This window comes from Rattus norvegicus, chromosome 8, assembly GCF_036323735.1.
Source record: "Rattus norvegicus strain BN/NHsdMcwi chromosome 8, GRCr8, whole genome shotgun sequence".
Classification (NCBI taxonomy): domain Eukaryota; kingdom Metazoa; phylum Chordata; class Mammalia; order Rodentia; family Muridae; genus Rattus; species Rattus norvegicus.
The window spans coordinates 57,576,700-57,602,632 of NC_086026.1; the positions used below are offsets into that span (position 1 = coordinate 57,576,700).

The following is a 25,933-nucleotide window of genomic DNA, read 5'->3' on the forward strand; positions in this document are numbered from 1 at the left end:
CACACACTCACACACACTCTCACACACACATACACACACACTCTCACACACACATACACACACACTCACACACACACGGGGATGGGGGGATCAACTTTTTGTTTTGGCGTTTCCAACATGGAGATTAAAATAATGACAGTCCCAAAGGCCTGCAGCAAATGATTACAGGCAAGGAAAGAATCCCAGTTCTAGCCCTGGGGAAGAGCTAAGGCCAGTAAGAACTTGTCAGTACAAAGAGAGGCCACGGAAGCAGGAAAGGATTCTAAAGGGACTGATGTTTGCCACAGCTATGAGGAGGAAAGCAGAGATCTAAAAAGTAACTGTCCTCTGCCCACTGCGGAGGGTAGGAGCTCCTTAACCAATCAGTAGGATGGGAGATGGGGGCACCCTGACTGTTCAGTGGGGTGAGGGTGGGGTGTCTTGACTATTGAGTGGGGTGGAGCATCAAGTGCCTTGACCCTTCAGTGGGGTGAGGGGATGGGAGGAGCTTTGACCCCTCTGAAGGTGCAATGGGGAATGTGAGGGAGGATGTCTCGCCCTCACAACACCACACCCCCCCCATCAAAGCCCAAAGCTTCCTAAGCTCTCCTAGAAAAGCTCACTCAAGCAACTAGAGACCACCAAGGAGGCTCCTTTGGTATCTCTGGGTATGGCAGATGAAAATGCTAATTTTCTTCTCACTAATGGAGCTTGCAAAATGATAAATATAGATGTCTATACTTCAAAGTCAAAAGAGTTATTATTGTCAGCCCCAGGACTTTAGAAATGCTTTGCATGGAGTGGAAATCCCAGACGGACTCTAAAATGAAGATGCTGATGGTGAGACAGTTTCCGCTGCAGGAGCACTCAGTGGTTTCTGAAACTGTTCCCATAGCACTTCCCCCAAATTAATTGTAAGCTCATCTTGCATAGAAACAGAAGGAGCAGATGACCCAGCAAGGATGTAGATTGACCAAACTGGCTGGTAGACTCATGTCAACACGAGTTGTTTGGACCGTATGACTCGTGGCACCCTGAAACACAGGCATTAGCTGTTCTAGTCACTTGTATTTTAGGGAATTAAAATGAACACGAAGTCTATAATCTAAAAATTCATATGGACTTGTCCATTCTATCCCTCTAATAAGCCAGGAAGGAAAAGCCAGGCCACTGCCTTTCCTTCACCTAGGACAGCATGGGGCAGAGAAAACTAGAATTTACACAATCACCAGGGATGTATAGATACTGTCTGATGGTACCTGATACTGTCTCAGGATGAACAGGGAAACTTGACGAGGCCATATTTTCATCTTCCTGGATTTGGGTTTGTTTTGTTCTGTTGTTTTAGATTGCTTGTTTTTATCTTCACTTTTTGTTTTGGGGGGTTTTGTTTTGTTTTAACACAAGGGATCTCATTCTTAAATTCAAAAAGCCAATGGCCACTCTGTAGTCTGACAGTCTCATGAGGTAGATCTGAGTCATAACAAAAGTAGAAATGCTGTCTGTCTACAGACCTGATCCTAAATGTGACTACCGTTCACTGCACAGTGTGTCAGAGGGGAAGTGAAAGGTGTGCTAATAGCAGGGCTAGCCACAAAGCTGCCTTCTGGTCTGACTCTCTGGTTTCTCTGGATTCCCTCCCTCACTTACCATCCCCTGCAGCTCTGCTCTGCTTGGAGCAAACAAAAGAGGAACTTGAGTGTCTCCTTTCTTAGGGAGAAGATGGACAGGCAAACAGATAAAAGTTCACTCTGGGCCAATACTAAATTTTCCCTATGGTTTAATTTACTGCGAAAAAGAAACTCTGTGCAAACAGCTCCAGTTTAAAGAAGATCACACAGCTAACCCAACTGAACCTATTGCTTATGATATAACATTCTGATTGGGCCAACAGTACTACCCTTCAAAGAGCAGCATTGGACAGAAGCCTGGGGGCATGGGCTTCACAGTCATGCTACCAGTTTAGGCTGCATGAAATATCCTTACATCCTGAGGTAAAGGTTGAGCTCACAATAAAATACATACATATTCAAGGACAGGTTACATCTTCTCAAAATAGTCACCTGCAGAGGCAAGTCTCCACCCTATGTGCTAAAAGGTTGGGTATATGTTAAAATCTGAACGGAGGAGGTCCCTTCTGCCTCAGATTAACACAATTTGATAGTACCCTATTTGAGCTTACTAATAACTTAATCCCAGGCTCAAGATGGAACAGGAACAAAAGGATGCACGTGAGCCCACAAACATCTGCTTCTGCGGACTGGGGTAGTGGCTCACATAGAAGCCTTTAAGAGGTCATGTGAGTACAGCAAAGACTTCCTCTGCCCACATCGTTGCTCTGGATCACCCCCACTCTCTCTCTCTCTCTCTCACTGTGTGTGTGTGTGTGTGTGTGTGTGTGTGTGTGTGTGTGTGTGTAAATCTGTAAGTGTGCGAGTGTGTGTGCATGTATAAGTGTGAGTGTGTGTGCACACATACAGCATATGTAGAGAGATAAAAGATCAATCTTGCCTGTCAGTTCTCCCTCTACCTTGTTTTGAGACAGGATCTTTTTATCGTTCACTGATCCATACACTAGACTACCTGGCCCATGGGCTGCTAGAATTCTCCTGTCTCTGCCTCCCATCTATCTCGCTGTAAAGATGGCTATTCTTGCCTGTCAACTCAACAACATCTGGAATGAACCAATGGCTAGGCACACCTGTGCGGGATTGTTTTTGTCTTAATTAAATCATTTGAAGCGGGAAGACCCATTTCTAATCTGGACCTTTGAGGTGGGAAGATACACTTTTAATCTGGATCTTTTGATCTGAGCCATACCTTCTGGTGGCAGCTTAAATAAAAGAAGTGGAAGAAGGATGCTTGTCCCTCCCTGCTTACCCTTGCTCTGGATAGCAAATCTGTTCTTTCACTGGCGTTCGAGCCTCTGTCTTTGTGATTCTAGCATATACTGAAGACCAGCTCCATCCAAGCTCAGAGACTGAAACTTCCATTGGTAGATTGTTAGACTGGCTGGACCACAGCCTGTAAGCCATTATAGTACATCCTCTAGATAGATAGATAGATAGATAGATAGATAGATAGATAGATAGATAGATAGATAGATAGATAGATGGATGGATGGATGGATGGATGGATGGATGGATGGATGGATGGATGGATAGATAGATAGATAGATAGATAGATAGATAGATAGATAGATAGATAGAAAGAAAATTGATTCTGCAAGTTTGTTCTCTGGAGAGCCCTAGCACACCAGGGTACTGTTTTTTCCCTTTTGTTTTGAGATAGGTTTGCTATGTGCCCCAATCTGGTATCAAATTCACTGTGTAGCTAAGGCTGGTATGGGATTTATTAAGTTGCTCAGACCTAGTCCCAAGTGCATGATCTTCTTGCCTCAGCCTTCAGAGGGCTGGAATTATGGGTGCTTTCCACATCACTCAGTTACTACCAGGCCACACTCGGGGCAAATTCCTCTGCTTACAGAAGAGAGAGCTTCCACCTGCTCTGAAAGACTGCGGGCACCTTCAGAGTTGTTTGTTTCCTGGGAGAAGCTTTTTGAGAAATCAGACAGGGTCACCAAATCAGTCTGACTCTTTCTTAAAATTAGCGTGGCGTAGACACAGCCTATTGCAATAATAAACTGCACAAGCCTAGAAAGTGTTCCAGTCTGCCATCTTCCCTTTTCGAACACTTGCCCTGGGCCCTACATTGAGCATACTCAGAAATGTTAATCTTAAACTGGGAAAATCTAAGACTGTGCCTGTGTCTGCTTGGACTTCTCTGTCTAAATAAGTATAAACTCCTCAAATAAGATCCTCACACACCCATCGTTCTGAGAGAACAGTGCCTTGCCAACCTCCCCAGCATTTCCTTACTTGAAACAGGTATTTCTTTATCCACTCTTTTAAGGCCGGGTTGTATTTTTGTCTCTGTAATTGCCGAGACTTTAGCCCAAGGCATTTAGTTACAAATCCTGTCTTAAATTGGTTGACTTTTCTTCCTCCTGGTGCCTTCTCTCAGGTCATTGTTATTTCTTATCTGGGTCAGATCACTAAAAGCACCTTTCTTTACTTTCTTACTAACAAGTTACTTGTCTAGCATCTGTTATGGGTTTGACCCAGGGTTATGGCACCAAGTAAGTATATAGCAAAATCCTTGTTGTCCTGGATGTTACCATATGTTAGCAGAGATAGACCAGCAATCAATGGTTGTAATAATTTGTTAAATCCTATAGTCTGGTCGTAGCAAGCAAACAGTATTGTGAAGAAGAAGCCAATTGGAGAAAGAGAAATGCAGAGGTGAGAGGGGGCTGCATCGTCAGTGTCAAGAAGACAGAAAACATCTGAGCCATCAGATGATTGGGGAGAGGAGAAATGGGGAGTCCAATCAGATAAGGTTGCAGAAAGGGAAAATGCAAGCAACACTAAGTGAACCATACAAAAGATAACAAAACTTCCATGAAGGAGGAAGGGACTGAACAGATACGGTTGGGTTACAGCCGCTGAGGCTATAGGAGGAGATAATGTTGAGGCAGATGGCAAGGCCAAGCAGTAAGGAGAGGCACAAATCCACCTGCCATTAAAGAAACAAGAACTGCCTGTGTACATATACTGTGCAAGGGAGCGGTGTCAAATAGAGACCCTTCTTATGGTGCCTTGCTAAGATGATAGGCGCTGTTAACATTTACTTTTTATGTTTACAAACAGTAGCATTTAAGCAAAGCCGCTCTGACCCTCCCCGGGAAATTATGGAACAGGAAACAATTCTTACCTCTGTGTGGTCTTTTGAAGTCATGAAGACGACCCAGAAAACAAAGATAATTAACACCATCAGGAACAGTTTCCGAGCTGAGGCATTTGGAAGCAAAGAGAGCAGTGTCCTAGGGGTGAGGATAGGAGAAGTCATTGCAGGTTAAAGAGAAACCTGGCTCCTCTGAGAGCCTCACTGACTTGCTCCTCTGTTGTTTCAGAGTGGGCTCTCTTGGGATTTTGCCCAGTCACTATTGAAAATCAGATAGAGAGCTTCCCCTGGAGGCAGGGAACAAAACAGGTTGAGAGACTGCAGGTTTCTGACTCAGGAGAGGTTTCTGGGCTGTGCCAGATCTGGAAGCTTTTCTTGTATTCAGGACTTTGTGTGGACAGTCAGATGAAGTCAGCAATCATTTGCACAGAGGATCTCCTCCCCTGAAATTCTCCCATGATCCTGCTCATCTGGTGAGTGCCTCCCAGATGCAGTTATCAACCTCTCCTCCATTTATTCCATTTTTAAAAGCAACTTCCTTCTCCCTCAGGTTATATTTTTTTTACGTCACAATAGCTGACCAACAATTTCTCCCAAAGAACAGCAGTTTCAGAAAAACTCAATGTTGAGTGGCCAAAGTTTGCATCTTACTATTTTTTAAATTCGGAATCTCAAAAAGAAGAAGAAGAAGAAGAAGAAGAAGAAGAAGAAGAAGAAGAAGAAGAAGAAGAAGAAGAAGAAGAAGAAGAAGAAGAGGAGGAGGAGGAGGAGGAGGAGGAGGAGGAGGAGGAGGAGGAGGAGGAGGAGGAGGAGGAGGAGGAGGAGGAGGAGGAGGAGGAGGAGGAGGAGGAGGAGGAGGAGAAAGGAAGAAAAAAGCAAAGAACTAAATTCCAACAAAAGTTTTTTTTTCTAAAGTCACAGTGTTTGGAGGCCCTCAACTCAACACATTTCCACATACATACACATATTATACATATAGAGCTGGCATAAATCAACACCTATCCTTACTATACATGGAGCAGTAATTTTTCCTGGCTATTCTATGTGGTCCCATGCCGTTCTTTCCAACTTTAAGGTATTTTTAAGCCCATATCACATAACTTTGCAACCCCCTGCAGCAAAGCCCCAGCTAGTCTGTAGCCCTCCCGTGGCCCCCATAGCGACGCCAATTAGAAAGTACACACCGATGGCTAAGTGCCTTCCTCATGGTCTCGTGCTCTCCTACAGCTATCCAGAGAGCTATCAGAGCTATCCAGAGAGGCACCTCTGTGCACAGGCTCTTTACATTTCTTTCAGCTTGGAGGTTCTATATAAGGCTTCAATGATCAAAAGCTGACCTTCGATTTGTAGGCTCAGTGCCATCGCAGAGATTGCCAACCTTAGTAACCTGTTCCTGTTCACCACGAATCACGAATCGGGGAGGAAGCTCTGAAGTTTGCTTGTAGAGAGGTTGTGATGGGCAAGGTCTGGGCTGCCGACTTTTCTTTACTTCCAGCCAGATTTGACATGCTTATGATAGTGCTCCCCACCACCACTCCACCCTCCTTATGATAGTGCTCCCCCCATGCCACCCCACCCCACCCTCCTTATGATAGTGCTCCCCCGACCCCACCACCACTCCACACTCCCCTCAGTTTTTTTCCAGCTGTCCAATCTGTCTGTAGTCCCTACCTCTAAGACAGCAAAAGTGACTGAAAGGAGACCAAGCAAGCCCAGGACCACAGGACTGCCTCAGAGTTATGAGCCTCATTCTTGGCAGTATTTCAAAAGTTTTCTTCATAAACGTCTTTGTTCTAAACTTTTATAGATGTCTCAAACATTTCAACAATTTCAATGAAATCTGAGGCTGCAAGCAGAGCGTCCACAGATCCCAATCCCACTGTAACCTGTGTGATGTACATAAGGACTGGAGTGGGCAGACGTGACAGGACCCCAAGGATGCTAAGCAGTCACAGAGAGAGCTACCTGTCAAGAGACGTTCTACCACCACAGGACATGGGACCAAATGTGGATACACCGTTTGCTCTTCAAGAGGGTGGTCCATATCTAAATCTCTCTGTATAAAGATATAGATCTAGATACAGTTATGTACACGCATGCATGTATTGAACAGACACATAGATATAAATGCATATAGCACTCGTTCACTTACAACTATGCCAGTTCTTCTAGGCATGTGGCCACGTAACTGTATATGCGTCAGTGGCTGTAGTCACAGCACACTGAAAACATGCATAGAGGGTTCAGAGAACAATTTGGGGGAATGAAGAAAAGCTATCAAGCCTGCCAACCCTCCCCACCCACGCTCTCGCCCACTGTCATGTGCTGTGTGAAGCCTGAGAGCTACAGCCATATACCACAGTACCATTCCAGTCAACAATGGCCATCTTCCAATGGTGGTGTCATAAGACTATATCATCCGGTGACACTGTACCTGCCTTACTGTGTGTAAGTACCTACTATGCTCGCAAGGCATCTGTGTGATTTTCATAGCTTATCCTTCTTGACTAGTGCTGCAGTGAGCAGAGAAGACATATCTCCTAGGTGCAGTACCTGTGCTGCCCTTGCGTGCATATGAAGCAGCCGAATCGCGGGGTTGCAAGGTAGTCGCTTTTTATTTTTTGTGGAACTGCCATACTGCTTTCCCACCAGCAGATGAGTAGAAGTCTCCGCCCTTCCTGTCCTTCTTACAAAAGCCTTCATAACAGGGACGATCTTTAACCATATCCCTTCATCAGTTGCTTGACGTTATCTCGTCCCTAATCTTGGGCACAATTCACCAATGAAACCATTTAGTCCTAGGCTTTTCTTGACTGAGATTTGTGTGCGTGCGCGTGCGTGCGTGGGTCTTTTTTAGATTTGTTTTCTACGGGGTATGAGTGTTTCTCATGTATGTCTGTGTTCCACATGTATGCAGTGCCCACAGAGGCCAGAAGAAGGAATCCAGTCCCTGGAACCAGATTTGCAAAGGGATGAGTTACTGTGTGGGTACTGGGGACCAAATCAGTCTCTGAGGAGCAGCAAGCGTTCTTGACCCCTGAGCCATCTCTCCAGGTTTTTCATTGCTGTGTAAGCCCCTCACCTAGTACAGCTCTATTCAGACATTCTGCTTCGTGGTTTGGTCTGGGTAGTTTGTATGTTTCTAGAACTTTGTCCAATTCTCAGACAACATCGAAGGTGCTGACATATAACTGTTCCCAATAATCTCTCCTATGGCGTTTCATTTTATTGGTTGAAATGTCTTTTTCTTTTATAATTAATTAGTTAAATGATGATGGCTGAATACAACTCCTTTCTCTGTGTCTCACTATCACCTCTCTCTGTAATTGGTCTGTTGGGGGTGGAGGGCCAAGCTTAAGCTATCAGAACTACCCAGGTTTGGACCCTGAGTTCTTCAGTGGCATTAGTACATTGGCTCTCACAAACGAGAGCAAGAAACAGACTGACAAGAGAAATCTATTCTTCCCCTTCAGCCTGAAGTCTCTCTATAATGCCCTTAGGGGACAGATCCTAAAGACAACAAACAAACAAACAAACAAACAAACAAACAAAACCAGATGAAGTCCACAGAGTCCCTGCTCCAGAATCACAAAAGCAGATGGCAGCTCGGAGTGAAAGGGCAGCAGCTTAAGACCAGGCATGCTATCTACCTGGTTAGATTTACTCAGACTTTATTTACTTATTTCTTTATATGTGAAGTTCTGTGGGTCGAGCTCACAGCCTTGCACGTGCTGAGAAAAGAATTTTATCACTGAGGCAGACCACCTCCCCCCCCCACACACACACATTCTCATTTCTTTGAGGAAGAGGGTTGCATAGGTAGGTAATGTGCAAGAGTGTGTATGTTTGGATGCATATGTGCATATGAGTATGTGTATCTTATGTGTGCGTGCATCTGTACACATGCATGTGAAGGCCTGAGGTTGACCTTGGGTGTGCTTCTCAGTTGTTCCCCACTTTATTTATTGAGGCAGAATCTCTCAGCATAAATAGGAGCTTACCAATTTGTCTAGTCTAGCTACCCAGCCTGTCCCTGGAGTGCTAGGATTATAGACTATGGTCATACCTACCAGCACTACATGGGTTCTGGGGATCAATTTTCAGTCCTTATGCTGTGTGGCAAATGCTTTACCCTTCAGACTATCTCCCCAGTCCTCATTGGTCATTTCTAAGAAAATTTCCAGAGCCAGGGAGTAGTGGTGCCCACCTTTAATCTCAGTACGCAGGAGGGATAGTGCGGGTGGATCTTTGTGAGTTCCAGGCCAGCCTGGTCTACAGAGCGAGTCTCAGAACAGCCAGTGCTGTTACACAGAGAAACCATATCTCAAAAACCACAAACCACAACCAAAAATCCAAACCAAAATAAAATAAAACACAAACACAAACCAACAAAGGAAGAAAGAAATTGTCCCGAATCCCCCTGTGTCTGGGTAGATCTGGGGCTCTTTCATTGCTTGCCCAGAGAACCTGTCTTATTTTCATCACATCTCCACAGGTTTTGCACCCATCTATTCATGTATATGTATCTCTAAAGCAAGACCTGTATCTTTTATATACCCTTGGTGTATCTAAGCTCATGTGATTCAGCAGTTTAGAACATTGTCTCGCAGTGTGTGTGGTTGAGAATTGGCTTAGCTGAATGCCTACCTATGCCTCAGTATCTTTCATGAAGTTCCTGCCAAAGTGGTGACTGCAGACAGCCCCTCCCCTCAGCCCTTGGCTAGTGCAGGGGACCTGCTTTCAAGATGGCACTCTCCTATGGCCTTCACAAATCATGGTTCCTGGCTGTATGTTAGTAAGAGGTGTCAGTCCCTCTTGATGATACAGACGTTTACACAGGCTGTCTCTGCACAGGCTGCATGAACATCTTCACAGTGGCACAACACACTTCTTCCAATGCAAGTAATCAATGACAAAGCCGGGGGTAAGGGGGAACTGCAGTTCTCTTTAGGGTTGACCCATACACATCAGCACCATCCAACTACCCTGGTTAGAAGCCCTACTCAAAAGAAAAGAAATTCAACCCTAGAGAAGTTCGAAGAATTTATGAACAGCTCTTTGTAGCATATTTTAGTTAAGAATGGCTTTTAACTGAACTGCTATTTGGAAGTATTCTATATCAGAACTAAGCCTCAAATCACTGCTTTAGGAGAAGCGTGGCCAGTTATTAAATGTGACTATATTATAAAACTTGGTTTTATATGTACTATGTTATTCTTGATTGTTTTTTAAACTTGTAAACTAAGGATATATTAGAACAGTTCATAAAGACTTTTTTAGGTTCTTAAAAAAACAAAAAACAAAAAACCAAACAAATAAACCCCCAAAACACCAGTCCCAGAACTTTCTGTCAGTTATGATCTAGCATCATGAATATGGTCTTTGATATTTAAATACCTCACTGAACCATATGGTCATCAGTACACATGTAGAGTGGGCACATAATAAATGCTCAATAAAGTTTTATTGAATAAATGAAAGAGTAAAGAGGAAACACCGGGCTCAGCTGTTCACTAGCACTCTGTCTAAGTACTGTGTGTATGAGGATGATCTGCGTAGGGGTGGGTAGGGGTGCGTCTTGTGTACATGTACTTCACATACAGGCACAGTGTGAGTCAAAAGTAGCATTTGTTTTCACCTTGGTGCTCTTGCCAGTTATGGTTTGAATTAGAATTTAATTCCATCAAAGGCTTAAATACAAGAACACATAAACACCGTAAGAGTATTTCAAGACGAATTGATGCTCTTCTAAGTGTGTATGGATTTCTTAGATGCACATAACCAGCAATGTCAGCCTTTAAGACCGCTCGCTCGAGATGTTAACTGTTCACACCGTGGCTGAGTTTTCATATCACAGAACCAAAGGTCAAAGTGATGGTGTGGTTTAAGACCCTTGGTATAGCACGATCACTGAAACGGGCTTTTGCTTGTTATGCTTTCTTAATGGATTACAATCTTGGCTGATGACTGACAGTCTTTCAGAAAATAATTGGGTCATAAGGACTCTTATCATTGGGTTGAACTATGAATTAACTCACTATTTGGTGGCATTATTGGGAAAAGGAGCCTAGTTGGAAGAGAAGTAGGTCACAGGGGACTTGCCTGGAACGATATAGCTTGTCACTAAAGATACTCACTCCTGCTTATCCCCTCTCCTCCCTCCCCCCTCCCCCCTTCTCCCTCTCTGTCTCTCCCCCCTCCCCCCCTTCCTCTCTCTCTGTCTCTTCCCCCCTCTCCCGCTCTCCACCCACAGCGCTGTTGTGGTGCCCAACTGTGATCTTCTTCCCTCCTCACCATAGTACAAAGTAACAGAGTCAGACAAGCATGGACTGAAACCATGGGCCAAAACAAGCATTTTTTAGAAGTTGATTTTCGTCCTCAGGTATTCAGTCACAAAGATGTGAAGTCGATCGACACAGTCGCATAAATGTTTTTTAAAAAGATGTGCAGTCTTGTGGACTTCAGTTGGAAGGTTCTAAGTCTATGGGGGTTGTGGTGGTGGGGGCTTTTGCTTTAAACTTCACAGATGATAGCACTTTAAAACGAGTCAGCCTTGGGTAATGATTAAATGAATTACCTTGATAAGAAAAAAAAATCCTACTTCAAATATAAGAGCAATGAGAACTTTCACTGTTGAAAGAGGGGAAAAAAAAGCACAGCTCAATTTAGCAAAAAACCGTTGAACCAAAGAGGGTGCTACCATGTCCAGAAAAATGACATCGTGTGAAGGGATGAACCTGCTGCAAAGGAGAACAGTATTTAGGCTTCAGAAAGCAAAGTGGAACTGGCAAGGTGGCTCAGAGGACAAAGGTGCTCTCTACCAAGACTTAAGACCTGATTATTTTGGCCCTGGGATCCACATGTTGAAAGAGAGAATTTCCTTCCAGTTGAAAGACCCCCAAACTTGGGGAGACTCTCGCTCCAGTCACGGGTTGGGGTACCCCCAGGAAACACGAGTAGCCGGTCTTGATGTAATCAGCAAGAGGCAGTTTTATTTACGAGATCTCGGGCTGACTCGTATCCCACACAGGAGATTGAGTCAAGCCCCAAGCCTCTCTAGGCAGGAGCTTATATAGGGAAAACCAGGGGTTTCGTGTGGATACACATAATTGGCTAATACAAAGGGTGCACAGTTACTTTTGGCATGGAGTTACATCAACAAAGCATACGTGTAATCTAGCATCTCAGCAATGTGGGGAGGGCAACTCATCTCACTGCAGCAGGGGGATGACCCATCCTCAGGGAGTGAAGGAAGGGGAGGGGGTGGCTCCAGATGGCCAGTGTCCTTGGGAGCTGATAGTCGGGCCGGTGAGCCCTATCTCAAATTCTCTCAGGCATGTCTGGACTTTGTTTGAGACTAACTTTTTGAAATTTAACTCTTCATTCCCTCTACTTGTTGTGAGTAGTTCTAATCTTAGAACTACATGGAGAGCTCAGCTTCATCTGGCATAACAGCTTGGTACTGTTGTCTTAACATGAGGACGTGTACAGCGCTAATCCGCTCCCTGACAAAAGCTAAAAGGCGATTAATGATGTAGAGTCCAAAAGTGAGCAAAAGGAAGAGGATAATCAAGGGACCAGCTAAGGCTGACAGCAGGGTGGTAAGCCATGGGGACCTATCGAACCAGCTTTGAAACCAGTTATCAGTGGTTTCTCATTCTCGTCATCTCTTGTCCAACCTCTCTCTAAGTTTAGCCATAGAATCTTTAATGGTCCCGGAGTGATCGGAGGTAAAAACAACATTCTTCCCTCAAAGCAGCACATAGCCTTCTTTCTTTAAGGAATATCAGGTCTAATCTTCTCCTATTTTGAAGGACTACCTCTGAGAGGGAGGTTAGGTATTCTTGGAGGATAATCAAGGGACCAGCTAAAAAGTCTTTAGGATTCCAATCTGAACACTATCTAAACCTATACACCAAGGTCATGACTATCTTAGAACTTTTAAACTTATGGTCCCTGAGGCACAGTCCCAAGAAGTGTCAGGAGTATTAACATATGTAATGTTACATCATTTGTAATAGAAATCAAACCTATCTCTATATTTTTCTCGATGGAACCCAGGGCAAACATGAAATTCTTGTTTCTAAAGCACACTCCTCAAGTGAGCATTATAACAACCTCCCAGTCACTTATCTGATGTGTAAGTCTAGGGAGCTTTTTGAAGATCTGAGTGTCCCTCTAGGTCCCAGCTCTCAGCCCCAATAGCTAGTATGCGGCTGGTGAGGGCTGAGAATTGACAGCTGTCAGGGTGGTCAGCAGCACCAGGTACGGTCCTTTCCAGCGAGGCTCGAGTGTCTGGGCTCTGTGTCATTGTATGTAGCTACAGTCTCCGACCTGGAATGGATGAGATGTCTCGGGGGTCCCCGGGGCATAGGCTGCTGCCAGCTGTGAGCAGATTTCTTTCTGTATCACCTGTAGGTCTTTTAGCCTGACACATAAATCATTATTACTATGACATGTTGGTTCAGTAACATCATCTAATACAGTCAGAGGATCTGAGGCCCCATATAAGATCTCAAAGGGGGTAAGCTGAATCTGGAAGGGGTATTTCTTGCTCTGAAGAGAGCAAGAGGGAAAGAGGGCCATCCAGTCTACGCCAGTCTCCATGGTCAATTTAATTTGGTCAGGGTCTCTTTTAGAGTTTTATTTATTTACTCTACCTGTCCTGAACTTTGAGGTCTGTAAATAGAATGTAATTTCCAATCAACCTCTAAATACTTGGCCACACCCTGGCTTACCTTGGCAACGAAAGTAGGGCCATTGTCTGACCAGATTACCTTGGGCATTCCAAATCGGGGGAAAGATTTCTTCCAGTATCTTCTTGATGATTGTAGAGGCCGTCTCTTGTTTGGTGAGGAAAGTTTTTGTCTATTCCTGAAAAGGTATCTACAAGCACTAGGAGATACTTGTGATCATATTTTCCTGGTTTTATCTCAGTGAAGTTTACTTCGACTTTTTACTAAACTCTCTAGGTCTCTTTGTCCTGTTTTCTTGTTGAGCACTTACTTATTGACATACCTTTTTCTGAGGAATATAGTTTTCCCTCAAGTGTGCCATTGTCTTTTTTTTTTTTCCGTTTAAGCAATTTGGGCCTTTTCTTCTGTTGTACATTTTAAGTGAGGCAATCCCTTAGTCCAATCCCAGTTCCCAGTGGCTGTCTCTTGTAAGCCTGTAACCAGGATAGGCTCCTGCATAGCCATTTTCCAAGCCACTTTATCTGCTTTGTTACTGTCCCATGCCACTGAATCTCTTCCTTCTGATATCCTGAGCAATGAATAGTACTCACAGTTGTTGGATTCACCAGGGCATCCAAGAGATGGTAAAGGCATCTGCAGCGCTGATGTGCTGGGGGGTAGAAGTTCAGCCATCCCAGATGACATTGTATTGTCCACCACGGCAGCACCCACTTATCTCTGACCTTCATGAAGAGAACTGTTCCCATCTGTGGACAAGGTCCTCGGCTTTCAGCAGGGGTCAATCAGCCAGTCGCAGAGGTCTTTCCTCCACCCATGGGCTTCTGCCAGTGCTTGACACTTGTGCTGTGGTGGCTCCAGGTCAGGATTGGGCAGCAAGGTGACCAGATTGCCCCCAACAGGTGGAGAATCTAGTCCATGTCAGCTGATCAGTGATCCCATCCTCTGGGACATTTCATTTAAATGCAAAACATCAGCCACTCTACCACAGTTTAAGTCCTGGATTGGGTGATAATTGTCAGAGCCCAGCTGGCAGGAATGATGTGTTCCAGGCAGAACGGCACTAAGCCACACACACATCTCCCAGCATCAGGTACTGGTGCACTGAGACAGGTCTTAAGCTCCACATACACAGTCTGTAGATATGCATACATATGGCCTCACCCAGCCATTTTAGCCCATGCAAGCCATTTTGGAGAGCAAATTTCTCAGGAGCAAGGGATAGGGGCAGTCCATAAGTATTGTTCATTGTCAGTAGCCCCCTGTACTCAAGGTCTTTGGATATTGGCCCACTGGGGGGGGGGCATAGGAGCACAGCGTATTGGGTCTCTGTGTCCACAAAACAACTGGGCAGGCTTCCCTTCTATCTTTGCGTATAGCCAGCACTCTAGGACCAAGAGGCTTGCCTTCGGGGCTGCTGGAGAGGCCCCTCTTGTTCTTCCTGTGACAGTCTCTGACCCAGTGTCCTTTTTTTCTTTGCATTAGGCACACTGATCTTTAGCCAGGAATTTTCTTCTGTTGCCAGGTACTGTCTTCCTAGGTTCCTTAACTACTGTGGCCAGTATGTTTTTCTCTTGTCTTTTATCTCTTTAGCTCTCTAGCTTCCTCTTTTTTGTCTCTTTTCTTTTCTAGCTTTCTGCTCTTTTTTTTTTTTCAGTCTCTCTGTCTGTATCTTCTTCTACAGTTATTAGTTACTGTCCACTTTTGTGCACCGACCCTGAACCATATATCAACCTTATTTTCTCTGCAACTTAGAACAACTCTCTCAGTGACTAGGCTTAACTCTTCAAGTTTCTGTAACTTTTTCTTTATATCTTTTTCTTACTTTAGCCAAATTGGTGGGGCGTTTTCTAGCCCCTCGGAGACCCACCCTTGGAGCCTGGTGGCAGACCCGGAGCACTCCCTACCTTCAGGGGTATTCAAGTCAACAGTCAGGAGTGAGGGTCTTCCATCCATGTCTGGAACATTCTTTCTGGCCTCTAGTAGGATTCCGTCTTTCCTCAGTGGTAAAGAAGACCGGTAACAGTTACTAACAAGCATCTCAGATGGGATGGTGAGAAAAACAAGAGAATCTTGAGAATAGAGGTCCACTGAAGAGGACAAATAGCATTTAGTCACACAGCTAAACCATGAGGCCTTCTTGGGACAAAAAGGCCGTTGTAGAAATAAGCACAAGCTTTGTTCCTGTGAAACAGAAAGGCAAGCAGAGAGGCAGCTGATCTGTTATCGACTATCTCTCTGGACTTAGATTTTACTTAAGAAGTACCTCCCTTCAGTGCCAGCTCAGTGGCTCTGTCTCTCAATAAACCCAGCCTCTGAAGGACACTAGGCTTCTAGTAAGAACTAATAACAAAAGGATGGAGAGAGGGTTAGAACCTGGGTGTTAGATGCCAGGTGGCTGACAAAAGAATTGTAACCAGTTCACCTGGGGCTATCAGGACTGTAGTAGTAGTCCTTCACCAAGCTGTCTCACTGGGTTAAAGGCCCATGGAAAAGAAAACATTAATCCTGACCTTGGCCACAGCCAAAGCCTGAATTCTAGATTTTGACTGGCAAAACAAAGTTCTTCACAGTTTGTTGTAGATTCTTTGAAACTATTTTAGGGGTTTCTCTGCCCCCCAACCTGAGGCATTTTGACCACAGGGGCAGGAACTGGCTGCTGTGGGGATAGGATCAAAGGCACTCTCCATGTCAATGATGACTAACAGGGAAGGTTACTTAATGTTGGAGATCAACTCCTCTCTTGGAATAGGGCCAGCAGATATGGCAGGCTCCCTTAAAGACCTTCTCTTAATGAACACTCTCTTTTTGTGAGCAAGTGTTGAAGGTTTGGCCACTGAAGGCAGCAACTGGAATTATTTTTTTTTTCAGGGCTAAAAGTCTCATAATACAACCACTAACTCTACGCTATCTTTTTGTTGTCAAAGCGTCAACCCCAGCCGGCCTCCTTACCTTGAAACTCCTCTTACGCTGACTTGGCCAGAGCTGTGCTGCTGCCCATGCGTAGCCTGTAGCTTGCCAGCAGGCCTGAATGCTTGCCACCCTCAGCCCCTACATTTTCCTACTCTGTGCTGTCCCTTCCTTAGAAGCTGTGAATGTTTAAGCAACAGGGAGAATTTTTCTTCAGGATCTAAGGTAAAGCTTTCAGGTTCTTGTTAATGCCTGCTTCAGACAGATCACTCGCTAACCTGGAGTCCTTCATACACAACGGTTAACAGCAGCTGGGCTGGACAATGGGAGTAAAGAGAGGGGCAGCTCTCCTTGGGGAGGAGGCTCAAGAGAGAAAGATAAAACTCCCCGGCAGAAAACAATTTCTCTCAAGCAAATTATTTTTAACTTTTAAGTTAAGCACCAAGAGGACCAAGTAAAACTCCTTGACAAACAAAGCAAACAGTTTCATGATTTCAAACACAGTCGTCAGTCCAAGATTTCAAACACAGTTGTCAGTCCAAGTCCAAAAACGAAACAAAAGCCAAAAAGACACTGGACAATACCACAGAAAACAAACCAGACAAACAAACAAGACCAAGACAAAGCATCCTATAACCAATTTCCACAGATGCCTGGTACCTTCAGTACCTGGCCCAAACTGCAGCTTAACCTTAGCTGCTTCTGGGATACCAAACACAGAAACAGAATACAGACAACAGACACTAACACATCTAAGCACACTTGTCCATGCCTATACTTAAATAGGCAGCCGAACGCGACCTCCGAAGTCAAGTCACAGTCAGATCTTTTCGACTGTTAGTCGCCGGGTTCTCCCGACAATATTCGGCTCTTGGAACATCTCCCAGAGCTGGGGCATCCCCACTTCCGCTATCTAAAAAAAGAAAACAAAAAGAAAATGGCTATTCGGAGTAGGAACCCAGTACCTACTCACACACGTCTGTCCAGGGCGGGGAAACCCATCCCCCTGAGTGCACTCAAAAACGGGGTGCACTCAAATACAGGGTGGGAAGCCCATCCACCCAAGCACACTCAAATTAAACCTAGACCATGGCACAATATACAGTACGTAATACACAACATACACACATACACACACACACACACACACACACACACACACAGCGGCCGCTTTCAACACTCACACCAACGTACCTCCAAGAGGCATTCGGGTCTCCGGGGGTCACGCTCCTATCTCGGATGAGCCCCCAATGAAAGACCCCCAAACTTGGGGAGACTCTCGCTCCAGTCACGGGTTGGGGTACCCCCAGGAAACACGAGTAGCCGGTCTTGATGTAATCAGCAAGAGGCAGTTTTATTTACGAGATCTCGGGCTGACTCGTATCCCACACAGGAGATTGAGTCAAGCCCCAAGCCTCTCTAGGCAGGAGCTTATATAGGGAAAACCAAGGGTTTCGTGTGGATACACATAATTGGCTAATACAAAGGGTGCACAGTTACTTTTGGCACGGAGTTACATCAACAAAGCATACGTGTAATCTAGCATCTCAGCAATGTGGGCAGGGCAACTCATCTCACTGCAGCAGGGGGATGACCCATCCTCAGGGAGTGAAGGAAGGGGAGGGGGTGGCTCCAGATGGCCAGTGTCCTTGGGAGCTGATAGTCGGGCCGGTGAGCCCTATCTCAAATTCTCTCAGGCATGTCTGGACTTTGTTTGAGACTAACTTTTTGAAATTTAACTCTTCACTGTCATCTACATACACTGCTGTGACATGTAAACACACACACATACGTGTGTGTGTGTGTGTGTGTGTGTGTGTGTGTGTGTGTGTGTGTGTGTATTTAAGGCAAAATGAAGAAATATGTTAAGATCTAGTGAGAGAGAAGGGCCCCGTGGAAAGAATGGAATGGCTATCTGAAGAGGAAGGGAGAATTTAGAAGTCTGGAACATGTGCTCAAGAGCCAAAGATTCAAAAGGTCTTCTTAAGATGCAGGGTAGTGTTTCTAAGGTAAAGGCATTAGGATGAGGATGTGAGTTCCTCTCCTGACCCTGCTACTTGCTCAGTCTCCTTGCTCATAAAATAAGAGTCATAATGTGGGTGTGCTGTGTGTCACGTGCGCAAATGTCTTAGTATAAGCCAAGGTCAAATGGCATGGTAAGGGTTCAATGACTGGTAGTTTGGACCAGTTTGGACCTTGTGTTTCCAGGAAGGAATTTCTATCCTCCACGGTCCAATTCTCAGTCTGAGTTCCTAGACTCTGGCCTTGACTTCATCTCTGGGCATTTGCCACCTACACACTGTGTTTAAGTGACTCCAATTATAAATTCTTCTAAGCTACTACCCTGTCTCCCACCTACGCCGACTCTCATACTCTGTCCTGGCTGGCTCTTCATGTCCTGTCCTCCTGATACTTGACGTCACCTACGTGGGCTTCAGAGAAGCTGCAGAAAGCATTCTGAAATGTGTGTCCCTCTTGTGCTTTCAGATCCTCAGACTTTCTGAGTTTTTTTTTTTTTGATTTTCAATAGATTTTTTTTAACATTTGTTTGTTTGTTTATCTTATATATGTGGATGCTTTACTTGAATTTGTGTCTGTGTGCCGATATGTACCCAGTGCCGTTGGAGGTCCAGAGAGGACATTAGATATCCTGGGACTGGAATTACAGGCAGCTGTGAGCCACCATGTGGATGCTGGGAATTCCCCAAATCCTCTGGGGAAGCAACCAGTGCACTTAACCACAGAGCCATCTTCCAGCCCCGTACTTTTCATCCTTAACACCAATAGATCAAGTACTGCCTCAAACACAGCTTTGATGAATTATGTCTTCTGGAAGGACAGAAACCACAAACATTGCCAACCAACCAGAGCTTCCAGGGACTAAGCCACTACCTAAAGACTATACATGGACTGACCCTGGACTCCAACCTCATAGGTAGCAATGAATATCCTAGTAAGAGCACTAGTGGAAGGGGAAGCCCTGGGTCCTGCTAAGACTGAACCCCCAGTGAACTAGACTATGGGGGGGAGGGCGGCAATGGGGGGAGGGTTGGGAGGGGAACACCCATAAGGAAGGGGAGGGGGGAGGGGGATGTTTGCCTGGAAACCGGGAAAGGGAATAACACTCGAAATGTAAATAAGAAATACCCAAGTTAATAAAGATGAAAAAAAAAAAAAAAAAAAGAAAACACAAACATTTGAACTTTGGACAGTTTCTGGGTATACATCATTGTTAATTGATTTTGGATAGGAAGTTAGAGACATGGTCAGGGGAAACTGGCATTTTGTATTTTTGTTGTTTTTTGTTTGTTTGTTTTTTGTGGTTTTTAATTTTTAACAGTATGTGTTTATTGTGTGTACATTTGGAAGTGAGGGGATAACTTGTGGGAGTCAGTTCTTTCCTTCCACCACGTTGGTGCCAGAGATCAAACTCAGGTTGTCAGGCTTGGCAGCAAGAACCTTTACCACTAACCCATTTCTCTGACCCTGTTTTGTTTTGTGATCTGGAATCTCAGATAGCCCAGTGTATTAGTCAGGGTTCTCTGGAGTCACGAACCTACGGAATGTCTCTACGAATTAAAGGAATTTACTGTGATGAATTACAATCTGTAGTCCAACTTCCCAACAGTGGTCAGCCGTGAATGGGAAGTCCAAGGATCTCGTAGTTGCTCATTCCCATGAGGCTAGTTGTTTCAGCTGCTCTTCTGTAGAAGTAGATTCCAACAGATGTGCTGGCAAGTAAATGCAAGCAGGCGAAGAAGAGTGAATCTTCGTTCTTCTAATGTCTGACATAGATCTCCAGCAGAAGGTGTGACCCAGACTAAAGGTGTCTATCACCATGCTGAGATCTGGGACTTGTTTTGTCCAAAGCTGACCTTGAACTTGGAGATCTCCTTGCCTTAGTCTCTGGAGATTAAAGCCCTGTACTACCTTGCCTGGGTCTAAGCTTTTCCTAGCCACGATGCCTCAAGATCTCCAAGCCAAGATCCAGGTCAGAAACATATGTCTTCCAGTCTCAAGATCTGGATCACAGGTGAGCCCTCCAGTTCTGGATTGTAGTTCTTTCCAGATATAGTCAAGTTGACACCCAGGAATAGCCATTACACTCAGGCTGATCAAACTTACTCTGTGGTGGAGCTGGTCTCTGATCCTCCTGCCTCTTCCTCCTCAGTGCTGAGATTACAACCGCACAACCATGCTTGGTCCAAACGGTTCACCATAAAACTGAATGAGAGACTATTTTAGAGATGTGCAAGATAATATTTAAATTTTATCCCAAACAGACATTTTCTATATCTTCCAAGATGATGTCATGACCATACGACGTGAGAGATAGTAGTGAAGCTGTTCTGTAGGTCTATGATGAAACCCTTGTTTAAGTTTTGTGTGGCAGACAGAAGTGGAAGCTGAGAGATGCTGTCCTCAGCTGTGTGCACACCCGGTGTGTGGCTGTTACTTTGGGATCAGGTGCTTCCAGGGTCCTTGTCCTTGGTGTTTTCAGAATAGACTCACCGGGAACATGTGTGGAATATGACACAGCCAAGTTTACTTAAGTCAGCTTGCCGAAGTGCAACTTATAGGACGTAAACTCTGACATTTTATTATAGTTTCATGATGCTTGAAAAGAATGTAGCCACCACCAGAGCAAAACTATTGAGTAATCCGCCCCCTAAAAGATCTGTTTGTTTGTGGCAACCCCTTGTCCCCACTCCCAGATCCTGGCTCACTGATTTTTCTATTTTCTATTTTGGTTTATGTTCTTTTTCTTGGCATCTGTGATTGAGATCCTTACTATTTAGTTCATGTATATCTTTTACTACTCGTTATTTCTTCCTGTGAGTGTGTCCCAATTGTTTACCCAGTTGGAGTAGTCCAGAATTGTCTCTGTTTGAGGCAATTAGGCATATAACCGCCGGAGCACTCACGCACGGACAGGATTTTAGATGAAGCGAGATTTGTATTCTTCTGACTCTGACGACTTGAGTGGAGTCTGTTTTAACACTAGTTATGCTACAAGAAACTCGGAACGTCTCTCAAAGTCTCTGTAACTGTTTTCCTGTCTGCACCCTGCATTGTTTTTTGACAAGAACTCCACCACAGCACTTCCCCAACTCTTGCTTCTCTGAGACAGGCTCTCTACAAGCACCCAAGGCTGGCCACACACTCCTCCTGCTTCTGCCTCCTGGGAGCTGGGATTAAAGGTTTATACCAGCATGCAGACTGGGAGCTGATATTCTAATAGGTGTATAGTCTCACTGACTCCTCTCTTGTAAGTGGATACCGGACATCTTTTGAAGTTAATTTTTGTGTACAAAACATCAGGTTCATTATTATCTTTTACATATGTATGCACACGCATTCACCCTTCAACTATTCTTCCTTGTCCCCCTCCTCCTCTTAACACTGATCTCCTTCTCCCATACCTAAACCGTTCTCCTTCTGTTGTGTGTGTGTGCTGCACACATGAGATAAACTGTGATGATTTTCCTTCCTTCTCTTTCTTCTACTTTTATTCCCTCTCCCATCCCTTTAGATCTTTTTCTGTCCGTTCGTGTTCCTCCTGCCATCTTGATATTTTCATTATGTGTATTAATGTATTCATATATGTATAATCTACTTTGGTGAGATATTTAAATATCTCCTTTTTCTAAGCACAGGTCATTTCATCGCTGTTGAGTGCTTGGTAGTATTACCCATCTTCAAGTCTTGGAGAAAGCATGTGTTCATGGCAGTAATTTTGAAAAGCAAATTATAGTTGGCTTTCTCATTTTTGAAACAGGACCTCAACTATCTCGGCCTGGCCTTAAGTTTTCTGTGTAGTCAAAGATGGCCTTGAACTTTTGTCTCCATCCTCCACATACTGGGATACACCATCACCACTTTATGCAGTGCTGGGGCTTGAACTGAGGACTGCATTCACACTAGGAAAGTCTTCTACCAACTGAGTTACATTCCCAACCCCAAAGCTTTTACCTCTGCCAAAGTCTAAATTATCAAATTTTTTATACTAATAGTGTCATATCAGGGAAATCTTTGCATCATCCAAAACCCAAAACCTTTCTTCTAGGTTTGCTACTAGATTGCTTTTTTGTTTTGCATTTTAAGTTTACGATACATTTTGAGTTGATTCATCTATATGGAAACACGGGTCAATGTTCTTTTTTACCTACAGATGCCCAGATTGCCAGCCTATTTTCTTGAAAAGACAAATCTTCTTCATTAAACTATGTGTCTACTATTACCAGGAATCTGTTGAACGTTCGCATGTGCATGGGTAGCTGGAACCTCTGCTCCTCTTCCTGAGTCATGCCTGTCTTTCCACCTACACCATGTTGTCCTAGTTACCACAGCTCTGTGGGGAGTCCTAACACCAGGTGTTGTGAGCCTATATAGCAGACCCTTCAAGAGCCTCAGCCAATCCAGACCATCCCTGTCTTGCTCGATGCTAGGACAAAACGCACATGGAATGTCCTGTCCTGAGTCAAGGAAAGATATGAACAACTCAAGATTATGTCCTCTTTTTTTTCTGGAATCAACAGCTACACTCAATGACCCACTGGCTCTAAGAAATAATACCCAGGATGAAGTGCTTTGGAGGTCCCTCAGCAATGGTGTGACAGGGCTATGCTCAGACTCAGCTCAGACAGCTACCCAGGGGATCAGGCTAGTGGCTTACTGCAGATCCTGGGTTTCCATTGTCCTCACTTTGTCTGGGAGACAAAGTCACTTTGTCTGGCTTGGTAAAGATCTTTCATCTTGACACGCTGTGACCAGGGACCTTCACGCAGTCCGATAGCGTTGTTCTTTCATCTCAACCGGGCTTTCTTCTTCCTTTGCCTTTCTACATGAGCCAAAGATTCAGGATATTTATTTCTGTGACTAAGCACCCTGCTGGATTTCAAATTGTATTTTATTGAGTCTGTAGGTTATCTGGGCAGAACTGGTGTTATAGTAACATCCAACCACCCCACGCATGAGCATGCCACAATTACTTATGTCTCCTGTTACATCTTTAGCCAGGGTTTGTGCAGTAATGTGTAGTATACAGGGCCCGTGTGTTTTATTGGTTTTTGCGCTACTATTTCATGCTTTTACTGCTACTTTGAATCATTCTGTGCTTTTAATTTCAACTTTAAACTGACAATTGGTAAAGTAAGTAAAACTTCATACTAACTTTGACCCCTGTAGTCTTGTTGAGATTAAATAGCTCTGGTAGTTTCTGGTTTTGCTCTGTTTGGTTGTTTGGGGTTTTTGTTTGTTCGTTTGTTTGCTTTTGCTTTTGCTTTTTTGTTTTTTGGGTTTTTTTTAGTTTTTTTTAATGCAAACAATGATGTCTATGAAGCAAAACAGTTGTGTTTCTCTTCTCCCCTTAGTTTCCCTTTTATTTCATTGCTTGATGAAATTCTGAGTAAGATATTGGATAAAAGAAACCAAAGCAACATTGATGATTTTGTCCTAGTAGGACGGGTTCAGTCTTCTTATCCAGAAGGACAACATTTATTTATCTTTTTAATCGAGTATTTTTTTATTTACATTTCAAATGTTATCCTCTTTCTGGGTTTTCTGTTCCTAAACCCCCTATCGAATCTCCCCTCCCCTGCTTCTATGAGGGTGTTTCCCCACCCACCCCTTCCTACCTCCCTGCCCTGACATTCCCCTACACTAGTGGGTCCAGCTTTGGCAGGACCAAGGGCTTCTCCTCCATTGATACCCAACAAGGCCATCCTCTGCTACATGTGCAGCTGGAGCCATGAGTCTGTCCATGTGTACTCTATGGTTTAGTCCCTGGGAGCTCTGGTTGGTTGGTATTGTTGATCTTTTTTTTTTTTTTCTTTTTTTTCGGAGCTGGGGACGAACCCAGGGCCTTGTGCTTCCTAGGCAAGCGCTCTACCACTGAGTTAAATCCCCAACCCCGGTATTGTTGTTCTTATGGGGGGTTGCAAGCCCCTTCAGCTCCTTCAATCCTTTCTCTAACTCCTCCACTGGGGCCCCCGTTCTTAGTTCAGTGGTTGGCTGTGAGCATTCACCTCTGTATTTGTCATGCTCTGGCAGAGCCTCTCAGGAGACAGCTATATCAGGCCAGGAGGATGACATTTAAAACAGGCTCTCCTAACTCACTTAAGCCAGTTAATGACATTCTTTTCTATTCCTAGTATATCTTGAGGTTTTGACATTTAAAATACTAAATTTGGTAATATTTTTTCCTCAGAACTTGTTATATAGAGTATGAAGTTTGCACTAATTCTTTTTTTTTTTTTTTTGGTCAGGAGCTGAAGACCGAATCCAGGGCCTTGCACTTGTTAGTCAAGCGCTCTACCACTGAGCTAAATCCCCAACCCCACCAATTCATTTTCTAAAGCTGCTTACTGTGTTGCTGTGACAAAATGTCTGACAAAAAGCCAATTGTGGAAGGAGAGGTTTCCTTGGCTCATAGTTTAGAAGGAACAGTCCATCACGATGTGGAAAACATGGCGGCAGGAGCACAAAGCAGCTGGCCGTGTCGCTCTGACAGTCAGGAAGCAGGAGCAATGAATGCTCACTCTGCTCACGTTTCTCTCCTTACTTAGCCCAGGGCCCCAGCCTGTGACATGGAGCCCCTCACATTTAGAGAAAATCCTCACTCTTCAGTTTAACCTTTCTGGAACACTACTTCCATAGTGATTCTAAATGCAGTCAAGTTGGCAGTGAAAAATCAACCGCAATCTTTCCTTTTTCTCATTAATATGACCAAATTCATGGTAAGAACAATGTAAGGGAATTCCACTTTATTTTAACTCATGGTTTCATCCAGTTCTATCTACAACCACTTGGCTCCATGCAATTGGGCCTATAATGAGACAGATGAACACAGAAACAGGAGTATGTGTGGATGAGGTTACTTACCTCGCAAGAGATAAGGAAGAGAGGGGAATAGAAGAAGGGGTCAGGGCAAGACACTGCTAATCATAGTGATGGACCTCCCTCTGATTGGTTCCCTCTCCTGTCTCTCAGTAATTCTATTGTCTATTTTATTAATCCACCAAAGGATTGGCCTATTGATTAGGTCAGAGTCCTCACAATTTAGTAAGTTTCCCCTCCTTGTCTTACTTCTCCAAATCAGGAGGGGAAGGGACATTTCCTCTTCAGACATTCTCCTGGGTTCTAAAACATCATGGCCAACCATAGAAAACTCAAGCTTGTGAAGTTCCCTAACTCCTATCAAATGGGTGTGTACGGTCTGCACTGCTGGAGGACCTCAGCACAGTGTCCAGGAAGTGACCAGGGATCAGAAGATTGGTGTCTGAGACGTGCCATCAATGGTGACGCCTTACCCCCTCCCATTATCCCCCAACTCCTATCTCAAACGTAAGGGAAAGCATGGGACAGATCAACAATGCAAATGCATGAGGCATGATCGCATGACTCACCATACAGCTTAATTACCATAATCAGTAGAACTGGTTACGAGTTTCCCAGTGAACACTTCTCTCTCATTATTATCTCAGAGCTGAACCCACTAAGAAACAGCCACCAACCTTCCCCATTGAGGTCCTCACTCTTGAGATTCCCAGTGCGCTGCTCCAAAACAGATATGTTTTCACTCCTAAACACAGGTTTGCTTTTCTGGC

At 44.4% G+C, this 25,933-nt stretch overlaps 2 protein-coding genes across 7 annotated transcripts in view; one reads left to right on the forward strand and one right to left on the reverse strand.

Moving 5' to 3' along the window:
* Nxpe2 (neurexophilin and PC-esterase domain family, member 2) overlaps positions 1–19,340 on the reverse strand; it is a 37,790-nt gene extending 18,450 nt beyond the window's left edge. Inside the window, exons 1-3 of one of the 4 annotated variants that reach the window (XR_010054377.1) lie at positions 17,520–19,328; positions 15,323–17,238; positions 4,753–4,861 (exon numbers count right to left, since the gene is read on the reverse strand). Coding sequence is in view for 2 of the 4 variants with exons in the window: in XM_002729901.6 (XP_002729947.2) it covers positions 4,753–4,887 (135 nt within the window). In the remaining 2 variants the exon portion in view is untranslated. Of the gene's footprint in view, positions 1–4,752; positions 5,451–11,688; positions 13,151–15,322; positions 17,239–17,519 lie in introns of those variants that run through there. The other 3 variants (XM_039082357.2, XR_010054376.1, XM_002729901.6) reach the window with 3 other exon arrangements.
* The window catches only part of Nxpe4 (neurexophilin and PC-esterase domain family member 4), a 241,431-nt gene that overhangs the window by 177,501 nt on the left and 37,997 nt on the right, over positions 1–25,933 (forward strand). The gene's annotated exons all lie outside the window — the stretch shown is intronic.